The sequence below is a fragment of the Lissotriton helveticus genome, chromosome 11 (assembly GCF_964261635.1).
Source record: "Lissotriton helveticus chromosome 11, aLisHel1.1, whole genome shotgun sequence".
NCBI classification, from domain to species: domain Eukaryota; kingdom Metazoa; phylum Chordata; class Amphibia; order Caudata; family Salamandridae; genus Lissotriton; species Lissotriton helveticus.
Genome location: NC_136072.1, coordinates 127,207,902 through 127,221,913, shown reverse-complemented (window position 1 = coordinate 127,221,913; position 14,012 = coordinate 127,207,902). Strand labels below are relative to the sequence as shown.

The following is a 14,012-nucleotide window of genomic DNA, read 5'->3' as shown; positions in this document are numbered from 1 at the left end:
CAAAAGCAGTGATCGCCACGGGCGGCACAAGGGCTAGCTATGCCACTGACTAAAAGAAAGTTATGGCACAGTCTTTGCTCACTCTAACCCGTAGGACTCTATCTAAAACACAGCTCCCCAAAGAATTCCAGTCATTGGTAAGGAGGTAGGTGACAAGCTTAATGGCCCTTCTGCCTTCAGATACCTTTGATGCCGGAAACCCAAAATAGCCATTGTTCAGTTGAACAAACAGTCACAATGTTTCCGCTAACTTAAGAAAGTTAACAAAAACCCATGGTCCTGATTCACAAAGGTAAGCTTACACTATAGTGTAAGCTCACTTTTTTTTGGTATTCACAAACTACGAGTTTAATTTGACTAACAGGAATTTTTGACTGCGGAGACTCTGCATTTGGGGCGGAGAACTCTGCCCACAAAAAGATAGGACGGGACGATCTTTTCAAGCCGGGACTCTCTGTCATGCGTGTGAAGTCTCTGCAGTCATAGAATTGCTATTAGTAAAATTAAACTTGTAGTTTGTGAATACCCCAAAAATTGTAAACTTACACAAATGAATCAGCCCTCTAATGTATGCAATAGTAAACGCCTTACCCATAATTCATCTGGGCATCAAAACGCCTATGACTGAGATCAAAGAGGAGGCTCAGAACAATCTTCTCATTTAAGACAGGACCTCTTGAAATAGATGTCATGTGATGGAAGTCATTTCTCATAAATGTATGAGGCCTAAGACAGCCCAACCACTATTTTTCTGACATAAAATGGGTAATTCATCAATTAGCAGGTAGAAGATTCCAAGCATGAGAATTGTTTTGAGCAGCACCTTTGCCTACAGAGTTTACTTAGGGGCCTATTTACGAACTTGTCATGCAGTGCAGCGCAGTAAGTCACCTTTCTGTGCAGTATTGTGCAACAGGAAAAGTGCAGGAATGTGCTGTATTTAAGGCAATATGGTGTATTCCTGCCTTTTCCGCTGTGCTGGTGCCCTTTTGGCAGCCTAGCGCCAACGCAGGTTTCCTTGCACCATGGTGCAAGGGTGCCCACGTAGCATGCAGGATTGTTTTTGTGCAGGAAGGGATACCTTCCTGCACAAAAACAATCCAGAGAGGCATATTCCTCTTTTCATGTGTGCTTTTTAGTGCACCACATACAGACAGAGGAAGTAACTAAGAGAAATAAAGATATGTATCCTTATTACGCCTCTCTTGGGGAGGTGTATCTTTTTGGTGCATTCCCAGGTTTACCAGGTCTGTTAGATCTGGGAATGCATCAAAAACCATGTGAGTTGTCTGCGAACACAGACGCAATCCCATGGAACTCCTCCCCAGGGCAGTCTAAGGCAGCAATTTAGTCTGTGTTTCTTTACTCCAGATCTATGGAGCCACTCAGGGCCATGCAAAGTGCACTTGCGTGGCTTCATAGATCTCATTTAGGACTTACATCACTCTTGCAACACCTTGCATGGCGCAAGAGCAATGCAAATCTGCTCGTAAATAGGCCATTTAAAGTTTGCATTTAGTCAAATTTATCGGATCACTAGAGTCAAAGCAAAGACACCATGGAGTGGAAAAAAGAATAGTGGAAAACATGAGATGGTCAGATACCCCCTTTGGCAAAAATACATATAATTTGGCCTCAAAAGCACAAAACAGGTGTCCAGAAAGCAGAGAAGAATTGTCATGGTTTTAACTAGGAAAGAAAATGAAGGGGTGGTGTAAGCTTGAGTGAGGCATTCATTAACCAAAAACGAACCAAGCAACAGTATATAGAACATGAATCAGCTCAATTTAGCGGGTAACAGTTCTTGTCAATAGGAGATGATTTTTTTCCAAGTAAAAACAAATGTGAATGGTTCAGTTCTCAAAGCTTGTAAAAAATGGTATACTGTATACTGCATTTCACAAGGATAAAAAAAATACCACCTATTCTTAATCGTGACGGATGCTATGTACACATTTATAGCACATTTTTAGTCAAAAGTATTCTCTTGAAGGCAAAGAAGTGACTATTGTCTGGTCCATGCCAATGATGTTAATGCAAAATGTTAAAACCTTTGAAAACTTAGTTGAAGGGTCCCAACAATGTCACTCTGGTTTGCCACATCACGGATGTATAAATTACAGATTTGTACAAGAGCACTGATGCTGCATCACCTTATAAGCCTACCACTGATGAAAAACAATGGAAGAAGTTACCTTTCTTGTAAAGTCGAGTCTCATAAGTCATCTAGAGTTCCTAGACCTAATGGACTACCAATGAATGTCTTCAAACAAGAACTAGTACCATGGGCAAAGCTACTAATTTCACTGATCAACAACATAATGGACCACTGTCTTTTCCGTCATCATGGAAGGGGACCCTTGAGGTTCATGTATTAAAATGGATCAATTGGTAATCCAAAAGATTTGATTTAATATCCAAGCAACAATCAAAGTGGAAGAGTTGTCCTGGAAAAACTTGTGTCTGGGTCAGAGGTTAATAAACTTTGGCGTTTTACCTAAAATTAGGTTTGAAAGAGGAAACTCAGTGTTAGACATTATAATCCGTTCAGCTTTAGCCTAAAAGGGCCTTCGGAGCAACTCAACTGGCCTTCTTGCATGCTATGTTGACTATAGTGTAACTTTGGATCAAGCTGACCACTCACATCTATGGAATAAACCTGGTACATGATGGATAGAGAATACTTAACTGAATGTTATAGTCAAAGTGCAACTCCTGGGCAAAGGTCTAACTAATTATCAGGTAGAGGAGAACTCACCTCTCAAATGAAGACAGAAAATTGACTCACACTGGGTTGTGTCCTGGCTCCACTTGTTTTTCCACTGTATATGTCTAACTTTCTGGCCAAGTTAGGTTCACTTTAAGTTGTTTCTCAAAAGGTGGGTGGTGTGAAAATCAGTAGTCTATTATATTCTGGCAATCTACTGTTGATTGCCTCTAATCCAATCAGGTTGCTAAAATTACTGAAACATCTGCAAGAAATTAAGCATTAACCATCTTGCAATAAATATAAAGGAAACTAAAACTATGGTTTTCTTGGGGAAAGAAGTCTAGCCTTACTTGGCCTGTAAATATTACTATGATACGTTAAGCTTCTATATAGCCATAACATTGTATTACTTTTTTCCTACTCTGAAATGTGAAACAAACGTATGTAATTTGAGAAACAGTGCTACATTGTGATATTTGGCTTAAAGGAATGTTTAATACATTACACAGACTGATCTACTGGGGCCCCTAATATCAGTATTCGAAACTAAACTTGAACTGGGTATACTGGATGGTTCACCTGCATTTATGGGACAGTTAAATGGCGCTATGAATATAATAACAATATACTTTATTAGAAACTCTTGAACCTTCGGCAGTCGAGGCCAAAATGCTGGATATGTGTAGAGATTGTGCTCTCGCCTATTTATGAGCATTTGAATAATTTTCAATGTACATTGCAGAATGAAGCAGGGTACAAAATTAGGGCCTTAAAACCTGTTTTAGTGTTAGACTTACAGTCATCGTGATGTGATGTGATGTGATGTGAAGTACATTTGTATAGCACACTACCACTCCACGGAGCATCTTGGCGCTTTAACACGTGCCGTTGACAGATGGTCGCAGCTCTACTTTTATCAACCACAGGGAAAGCTTTATACCAGTGTTTTACATACAGCGTCCGGCTGGCTATAGATCCATGTCTTAAGGGATTTCCTAAACTTCTGTTCGGTGGTGATCGCGCGAAGTTGATGGGGCAGTTTATTCCATACCTTTGCACCTATGACCGCCAGGGATTTTCCTCCCTTAGTCGCCAGTCTAAATTTCGGGACAATCATCAGATTGGCTGTAGCAGATCTAAGTTCCCGTGTGGGATGGTATCGCCTGAAATTTCTGCAAAGGTACAATGGGCCTTGCTAATGGAAGGCCCTGTAGGCAATCGTCAGGACTTTAAAAAAAATGCGCATCTAAATTGGAAGCCAATGAAGGGCGTCCAGCACAGCCGAGGCTGAAGATTTCCTTGGCCATCTGAGTACCAGTCTAGCAGCCGCATGCTGGACCATCTACAGTCTGTGCAACAGAAGACAATTAGTAATCCCATTCCTAAGTCTTATTTGTCAGAACTCTATATAAACTTGACACTTAGGAAACATTATGTACTGAGGGTATATATTTTATTAAATTCTTATTGGGTGAAATAATATAAACTCATTAGTTTATCTGGGATTGGTATTTACTTAACTGGAAACAGCATTGACATTATGTAAGTTTAACCCCAAAGAAACAAGCCTACATAGACTCTAGCCTTCTCTCTAATGTAAAAATCTAATTTCTCCATCTTAGAATGTTATATTTCTCATTATGACACTTTGAGAATCCCTGGAAGTCACCTGGGCATGGTCATTAGGACTATTAACCACATTTTATGTATCTATCCAGCAGTCAGTGGTTTGCAAATGAAGGGCCTGGTTTAGAATTTGTTGGGCAGATAGTCAGTAAAAAATGTGACAGATCACTTGTCCGCCCTATTAAAAGTGCCATAGGCAATAATGCACTTGTAATAAAGTGGATGGCACACCCAGCATGTTCTTGACAAGGGCATCTAATGGACCAAACTCTAAATCAGGACCGATGCATTCAAAATCAACCATTACAAATAGTATTAGTGGGTGTTCAAAACGTTTGATTAGTTGGGTCACTAATGTTATGTGCTCAGTCAAACAGAGGTTGCTAGTCATTACAAACAGTGTACTAATCCTTGATCTGTTGCAACTGATGTGGAATAGACATTGATTGATTCTTTTAACTTTTTCTATTGAACAGGGACAATCATTTTTAATTATGCAATAAAACGTTTATTAATATTGCTCATTATTATCATTATTAGTTTTATAATGTATTGCTAGAGGCACGGATATTGGCTCCTGGTTCAGGCGGTTTCTTCTTGTTTCAAAAGAAGCTTTTTTTGTTCTTTTAGGGTCCAGGTAGAATATTTTACTTAACTATTGATGTGGTGCAAACAACATGTTCTGTCCTCAGTGGGAAAAGCTGGAAAGACTGTGAAATCAACCCCTCCCATCAAACGGCAAGTACTACGATAACAAGTAGATTTACATTAAATATAACCTGGTTTTCCTGATGTTATTTGGACTGAAAAAAGGTGCACTTTTTAGTTCTGGCAGTAGCCGAGACCTTTTGATTTTATTCAAAATATCTATATAATATACTTAATTTCAATGCTTTTCACCCAGTCCTGTTCCCGCATTGAATAGGAAACAAACAATTGTTCCCTCACAAGTAGTAGAGAGCCTTTTCTACTAAGATAAAAAAAAAGTGTGAACAAAAATAGAACTCGAAAACCTTTCAGTGGTTAAAACGAGTACCTGTGTATATATAGATGCACAAGCCTATGCAAGATTCTGTATATTCATTGCATAAACATAACAATAGAGAACTTGTACATCCAAGCATCAACAAAATAAAAGTAGAGACTCCTTGTGAACGGCGCAGTGTTTAAGTGAGTGGTGCAGGATAGTGAGCAAAAGTATGCAGTGTTTTTCTAAAAACATTAAGTTGACTTTAAAAATGCTTGAGTTTTACATCAGAAAACCCTGGTCCCCAATGGGTTCTTCTTCTAGCAAGTGTTCATTTAAAGCCAACACATTTACGTCAATATTTTGACCCCTAAGCATCAATTTGTCATTGATCAAGGATACAGATTAAGGTGTGTCATGGCTGATGAGCTGCCATGTCACATAAAGGCTCAGCTTTTTTATGTTGTACTATACCATGCTCCTATTATAAGGAATTTTAATCTAAATACCTCTTACTCTTGTGAAGTAAAGATAGGACAAGGTAAAACATTCTGTTGTACTAAGAATGCCAAGGCATTGTACCCCGCTCAAATTCTGATGAGAAAAAGGGTGAAGATGGTAGGTCCTGAAGAGCAGGTTGTAAGGGTAAGCAGGTTGTAAGGGCAGAGGAATCTGGAATTAATAAATGCGTATTGCTTTAAAAGCACAGATAAAAATATCATAAAATCTTACATGGGTCTTGCCAAGCATCACTCAATCTTTCAAGAGGTTAGAACTAATATATGACACATGCTGGTAAGAGGTGAGATTTGTGGCAGGCAATGGGTGAAAGAAATGTGCAGTAGGATGTCTTAAAAATAAACAAATTGAGTATTGAGGAAAAACATTTTGGGGCTGATTACGATCCGTTGGTCAGAGCATTCTGGGCCGTCTTGTAATCGGCCCCTCGGTTGACTTTCAGACCGCCACATAACAATGCTAAAATAATACTAATATTAAACTGGACGTTCATCCCAGCTGGCTTACGATGGGCTCAAGGAGCCTGTTGGACAGTCAGAACTGGCTCTTAATCCCAAAGGGCAGGCTTTTCCGCCCTTGGGACTACAAGACGCGGTCTCTGGCATAGTTTCCATGCTGGCATGTGTCGGAAAGCCTGTTTGGGGGACCCCAGCAGGAACCCCTTGTGTGTGCGGCCTCCAGTTGGGGGCTGAGGTGGCACCTATGGTACCCACTGTTTATCCCTGCACCACGTGCCCCTCCCATTTCCATTTCCCTATGGGGGCATGTATTACGGCAGGGTTACAGATGGTTACAGAGATCGGTGGGTCCCAGGACCGAGACGGTGTCAGGCAGACTTAAGTCTGCTCAACATCATAATTAAAAAAGAACAATTGATGGACAGAATGCATAAACAATGTCATATATTCACCCCAGTACAGAGATCTGGGACTAAATCCATCGTTTTTTTGCTCACCATGCCATCTATTTATGAAATTTTTATAGCGCGCAAATACCCGCAGGTGTCTCGGCGCTGAAGATAAAGAACATAGGTTGAGAGGAGTGCTTACTGGTTGAACAGCCATGTTTTTACCGATTTTCTAAATGTAAGAAGGGATGGGCTGACCTTGATGTGTAGAGGGAGGGAATTCCACAATTTAGCGGTAGCAACTATGAATGATCAGTCCCCCCATGATGATTTCTTTGTGCGAGGAATAGTTACGCAACGTGCAGAAGAAGAATGGAGGGATCTGGTGGGTATATAAAGGCAGAGTGCTTTTCTCAAGAACTCTGGTCCAGAGTTGTTGATTGCCTTATATGTTATACATAAAGCCTTGAATTTAGTACGGCTTCTAATTGGCAGCCAGTGTAATTCGCGAATGATTGGGGAGATTGATTTAAATTTAGGCGTGCCGGAAAGCATCCTTGCTGCTGAATTCTGAACTAATTGCAGCTTATTTAAAACTCTCTCCATTCCACTTTGGACCCAGCCATATGCAAATCAGTCTTGACCCTGCGCCCAATGGGAACAGTCCAGCCCGAACTGCCAGGCCAGGTCCTCCCTGGACTGGAAACAAACATCCTAGGACTGGTTTCGGGCTTTCAGCCCTCATCAGCCAGGATAGCTTGATTCCTGTGGCATGGAGAGCACGGGCCCCACGTCTGGGCATACCCACCCCACTCAGGGTGACAAATGCAAAAAGAACAATTGATGGACAGAATGCATAACAATGTCATACATTCACCCCAGTACAGAGATCTGGGCCTAAATACATCTTTTATTTGCTCACCATGCTATTCCAGTTTGGACCCAGCCATATGCAAATCAGACTTGACCCAGCACCCAATGGGAACAGTCCAGCCCGAACTGGAAACAAGCATCCTAGGACCGGTTTCGGGGTTTCAGCCCTCATCAGCCAGGATAGCTTGATTCCTGTCGCATGGAGAGCACAGGACCCACGTCTGGGCATACGCGTCCCACTCAGGGTGACAAATGCAAAAAGAACAATTGATGGGTAGAATGCAGAACAATGTCATACATTCACCTCAAGACAGAGATCTGGGTTAAATCCATAATTCTTTTGCTCACCACACCACCCCAGTTTGGAACCAGCCATATGCAAATCAGTCTTGACCCTGCGCCCAATGGGAACAGTCCACATGCAAACTGCCAGGCCAGGAAGTCCCTGGACTGGAAATAAGCATTCTAGGACCGGATTAGGGCTTTCAGCCCTCATCAGCCAGGATAGCTTGATTCCTGTGGCATGGAGAGCACGGGCCCCATGTCTGGGCATACCCACCCCACTCATGGTGACAAATGCAAAAAGAACAATTGATGGACAGAATGCAGAACAATGTCACACATTCACTCCAGTACAGAGATCTGGGCCTAAATCTATTGTTTTTTTGCTCACCATGCCATTCCAATTTGGACCCAGCCATATGCAAATCAGTCTTGACCCTGGGCAAAAAACAATGGATTTAACCCAGATCTTGATGTTTGCATTGTCAGCATTCCGTCCACCATTTGTTTGCTGTAACACTTTTCGCCCTAAGTGGGATGGGTATGCCCAGACATGGGTCCCTTGCTCACTGGGCCACCGGATTCAAGTTAGCCTGGCTGAAGAAGGGTAACATACCCTGAAACCGGTCCCAGGATGCTTGTTTCCGGTCCAGGGAGGACCTGGCCTGGCAGTTCGGTCTGGACTGTACCCTTGAGGCCCAGGGTCAAGACTGATTTGCATATGGCTGGGCCCAAACTGGGGTGACGTAGTGGACAAAACAACAATGGATTTAACCCAGATCTTTTGACTGGGGGAGAATGTTTGTATTGTCAGCATTTCGTCCATCATTGGTTTGCTGTATTAATTTTCACCCTAAGTTGGATGGGTATGCCGAGACGTGGGTCCCATGATCACTGTGCCACTGGATTCAAGCTAGCCTGGCAGAAGAAGGGTGACATACCCTGAAAACGGTCCCAGGATACTTGTTTCCGGTCCAGGGAGGACCTGGCCTGGCAGTTTGGTCTGGACTGTACCCATGAGGCACAGGGTCAAGACTGATTTGCATATGGCTGGGTCCAAACTGTGGTGGTGTAGTGACAAAAAAGCGATGGATTTAACCCAGATCTTCTGAATCTCAGCATTCCGTCCATCATTTGTTTGCTTTAACACGTTTTGCCCTAAGTGGGATGGGTCTGCTCAGACTTGGGTCCCTTGCTTACTGTACCACTGGATTCAAGCTGGCCTGGCTGAAGAAGGGTGATGGACCCTGAAACGGGTCCTGGGATGCTCGTTTACGATCCAGGTAGGACCTGCCCTGGCAGTTCGGTCTGGACTGTACCCATGAGGCACAGAGTCAAGACTGATTTGCATATGGCTGGGTCCAAACTGGGGTGGCATAGTGGGCAAAAAAGCGATGGATCTAACCCAGATCTTCTGAATCTCAGCATTCCGTCCATCATTTGTTTGCTTTAACACTTTTTGCCCTAAGTGGGATGGGTCTGCTCAGACTTGAATGTTTGCATTGTCAGCATTCCGTCCATAATTTGTGTTTATGGGCTAACAGTGTAAAGTAGACAATTATTTTGTCAAACATATTGTGGAAGAGAATATCACCAAAAAAGGTCAAATATTCTATTTGATAAACATCGATGTATATTTAATTTATTTTAAATATTAATTAAGTAAAAAACTAATATCATGTAAAATAATGGTTTTAATAAGTTATGATAAAATGTACTTCATATATATATATATATATATATATATATATATATATAGAGAGAGAGAGAGAGAGAGAGAGAGAGAGAGAGAGAGATTACTGAACAATACACCCCTACTAAATAAACATTTTTTTAAATATATTTAAAATATTAAAGTAATGCAAAATGAAACTTAACAAACATATATATAACAAACAAATTGAAAGTATAAGACCTAATTTAAATACTAAAATGGACATATTAAATAGTTGTATTTAATATCTTAAATTGAATATACAAATCTATATATATTCAAACAACACTATTGGAACAATTAAAAATTACAAAGATAAACTTAACAGTAAAACAAGACATTTACAAAACATAACATATAGTTAACATATAATAAAAATATATTATAAATAAATAAACTAATAAAATTAACATATAAAATAATTTCAAACGAAGAATACTTTTTAAAACAATATATACATTCAAATAACAAAATATTGAAAAATTGAAACAAGTAAAGTGAAACAATAGAGAACAAAGTTAATATGATTCCAATTTTTTCTAAAATTGGAAAAGTGTTACATCTTGCATGCATAACATTTACTGATGTCACTTTAAAGAACACAACACCAGGAAAGTGTTGGATTTTGAAGTACTTTATTATTTCCACCCCATCATTAGAGCAAGTGATGAACTTGAAAAGGGTTATGTTTACTATTCTTATTCCAAACTAAGCAACCTTAGGGAAGGTGTTGGACTTTGAAAGGGGTCAGATTTAATATTGTCACTCAAATATAAGCAACAGTAGAGAAGGTGTTGTACTTCAGAGGGGTTAGATTTACTATTCATACTACAGTGTAAGCAATAATAAGTAAAGTGTTGTACTTCGGAGGGTTAGATTTAATCTTCCCACCTCAGTCTAAACAACATTAGGCAAGGAGTTAGACTTTGGGCGCATTCAAATGACTAGTCCCACTGCAGTCTAAGTAACAGTAGGGAAGGTTATGGATTTCGGGGTTGTTAGATTTAGTATTCCCACTCCAGTCTAAGCAAGAGTAGGGAAATTGTTGGAATTTTGAGAAGTTAGATCTACTATTCCTACTTCCACTTAAACAACAGCAGGGGAAATGTTCGACTTTGGTGAACTTAGATTTACTATTCCCACCCCAGTCTAAGCAACAGCGGTTAAATATAACATTTTGAATCATAATTGTTTTGTTAAAACATGTCAACACCTACCAACATAAAAGTATTAAAACAAAATATTTAAGAAAAACAAGATATATATAAAAAAATATTTTAATTTAAAAATAACAAAAAATGATCACATAAAATTAAAATAAAATACATTTTACAAATATTAAAGACACTTAAAAAATAAATATATATTTGACATAAAGTAAAAACATATGTAATGCAACTCAATTAAGATTTACCTAATTAATTGTCAATTATTAAAATAATATAACAAATAATTAAATAAACAATTTCAACTTAAATAACTTCCCACCCTATTCGACTATAAACCCAACAGCTCATTCTAGAATATAAATCACTAATTAAATCATTATACATAAAAAATCTAATCAAATTTACTAAATAAACTAAAATAAATAAAAGAACAATTAAACAATTAACCAACACACGGTTGACATACTTAATAACCAATTGAATATATTAAATGTGCAATTTAAAGTTAACTGATGTTCAACATCAATAAATTATAATTTAATTAACTTCCCATCTTATTCCCCTAGAAATCGAACAACACACTACTACATTATAAATGACTAATGAAATTAAAAACTAAAATTACACATTTATAGTTACAAATTATATTTAAAGAAATATAGCAATAACACTAAAAATTAACACCTAAAATAAATGAGCAACTAATATATATTACATTAATTAAAACAATATTTATTACAACCATATTAAAGTAAACAATGTTGAATATAAACAATAATTACAAAAATCTTGAACAATATTTAAAAAAAAATATGTACAAATAAAACAATAATCTTACCATTGATATTCTGTTCCACAATATTTTTATAGTGACAATATTTTTGGCATGATATTCATTCCACATAATATTCTGGAATCAATATTTGTGACATTCACCCTCTTTGCGGAGCTGAACTGAAAAATATAACCAAAAAAACTAATTAGCTTTGATCTACACCAATGAGCCTCCACCCGTTGTAAAGGTGCTGTTTATTTCCACTAGGACAGCTTATTAATCCATTCATCAAACTCCCCTCTCTTACTAATGTCAGACAACATAATCTGATTATCCCATTCCTCTCTGAAGTAAAGCAACATGTGGTGTCAATTTTTGTTATTAAAAGCCTAGTTCACAAATTATGCTGGTTTTTGCAAGGTCCATTAAAGGTTTCTATAACCACATTTTCAGAGTGTTCACCACTAATTTTTTACTGAAGGTACTTTGTCACTGACCCACAGGTTGGCAATAGGCCTACTTTGCACAAATGTTCTGCCTGTTAATTAAATGGAGTACTTCAATTACAAGACATGCTGAATTGCTGAATATATAGATTACAACATTCTAAAAACGGCATGATAAAACAATGGCAGATGAATATAGGGCATTTTAACCATACAGAAATATGTAACATAGCAAATGAATGCTATTCCATGCATAATGTGAGCTATTTCTGCCCTAGGTGTTTGGACAGTGCAAAGCTGTGCTATATCTCAATTTGCCCTGGAGGAAAGTGAAACTTTACAGTTACAATTGTACCCTCAGCACAGGTAAAGTATCCCTTCAATAAATCAAAATAATGCATGAGTAGTGTATTAACACATAAAGACTAGGTGGAGAGTAGAGTGAGTAAAATGCTAAGTTAAATAGCATTATATAATAAATAAATGAACTATAAGGTTGATGTCCGTTTGGTACGCTAGATTCTTAGCCACATGATTGCCTAGTCATCTTTGAGTACAGTCTGATTTTATAGAAAATATGCGATCATAGTTTTATGCATCTCAGTACAACATAACATAAAAATATATGTGTACAGAAAAATGTAATCATTTTTTTACATTCACAGTTCCTCCACGATTGATTGCTGATATGTGCCCAGATTGTCCACTTTTAGAACGAATCACACCTGGATATGTCCAGAAAGCGGAAGAACTTGTTGAAAAATACAACATGGAAAGTAACAATACCAACTACTTTGTACTAGATAAGGTCGAAAAGGCATCAATGCAGGTAACTATCAACTGCCCACTAGCAAGACTCAAAAAGTAACTTTTGAAGTTGTCTGAAGAAATTGTTGAACTTCTGAGGTTGTCTTGTTGTTGAAAGATATTCCATAAAAGTTTATAAATAATTTATGTACCTTAAAAAATTGGGATGGCCAAATGTTTATAGCTTATAACATATTAGGGACGTATAAAATTGATTGTATTAAAATATGTTAGAAGGTCTATCAATGTTGAGCAAACAATCATGTTCCATGCAAATTAAGAAGTGTTGGAGTCGATGTTCATTAGCAAAAAAATCATCAATTATGCATAAAACTACAAACAACCCTTAGCTATCACTCTAATAGCATCAATTACCGTGGTTAGGATGTTGCTTGTAATCATGGATTTAAAGTGATATATATGGCATCTGTTAGTTCCAGTTATCATGCATGGTAATGTGTAAACCCTTATACAATACATGCATTACAGTTGTGCAGAATATCTGATAAGACTAGGGTTAATAATATCTTGTATGTGCATGTATTATAAATATTCACATTTACTTGCATATTTTTCATAATGGCATTTTTCATCTTTCAGTGGGTGGTTGGAGCATCATATTTTGTGGAATTCAGTATTAGAGAGACCAATTGCTCCAGATCAGTAGAAGATACTTCTGACTGCGAGGTCCTAGAAGATGACAAAGCAGTAAGTACACTGTTAAAAACATTCTTCATTATAACCTGCACAAACGCTGTACAGCAGCATCAATGCCTCATGCTCTGATATTAAATGTGGTATAATGAAAAACATTGTAGAAATTTTAAAGATTCACTTAAATGAACATTTGTACATTTCATGGAAGACAATCCTATTTTATGGCATTTTTTAAAATGTGTATTCATTTTAATTGCAGGACAAAGGGATTGTATAAGAGAAAAACAATCAAACTGACTTATTGCAATTTCCTTTAGCACTCATTTAACTGAAAAACAAACTGTGCATATTCACCAAAGGGAAAATGGAAAGAAATGCAAACTTTAGCAATGTAATGGAATTGCAAAATAGTTGATGCTACACAATTTATCTGGCAGTATTACAAGTTTCACATTCATCTACTTTGAGCGCCCTTGCATCCACATTTTATAAATAATTGAGCACTTTATATCCCTTCATAGTCATACTGCAATTATAGGGCCTAAAGTACTAATTACTGGTCGCAAAACTCAGGTTGCCATTTGTGACCGGTACTGTTGGACTAGTAAATAATTTAATGA

At 38.0% G+C, this 14,012-nt stretch overlaps 1 protein-coding gene across 2 annotated transcripts in view; it reads left to right on the top strand.

Moving 5' to 3' along the window:
* Positions 1-14,012, top strand: part of LOC144791812 (fetuin-B-like) — a 183,331-nt gene that overhangs the window by 3,405 nt on the left and 165,914 nt on the right. For both annotated transcript variants that reach the window (XM_078666593.1, XM_078666594.1), the window contains exons 2-5: positions 4,967-5,074; positions 12,207-12,294; positions 12,594-12,757; positions 13,336-13,443. In XM_078666593.1, the coding sequence (XP_078522719.1) occupies positions 4,967-5,074; positions 12,207-12,294; positions 12,594-12,757; positions 13,336-13,443 (468 nt within the window). The remainder of the gene's footprint in view (positions 1-4,966; positions 5,075-12,206; positions 12,295-12,593; positions 12,758-13,335; positions 13,444-14,012) is intronic.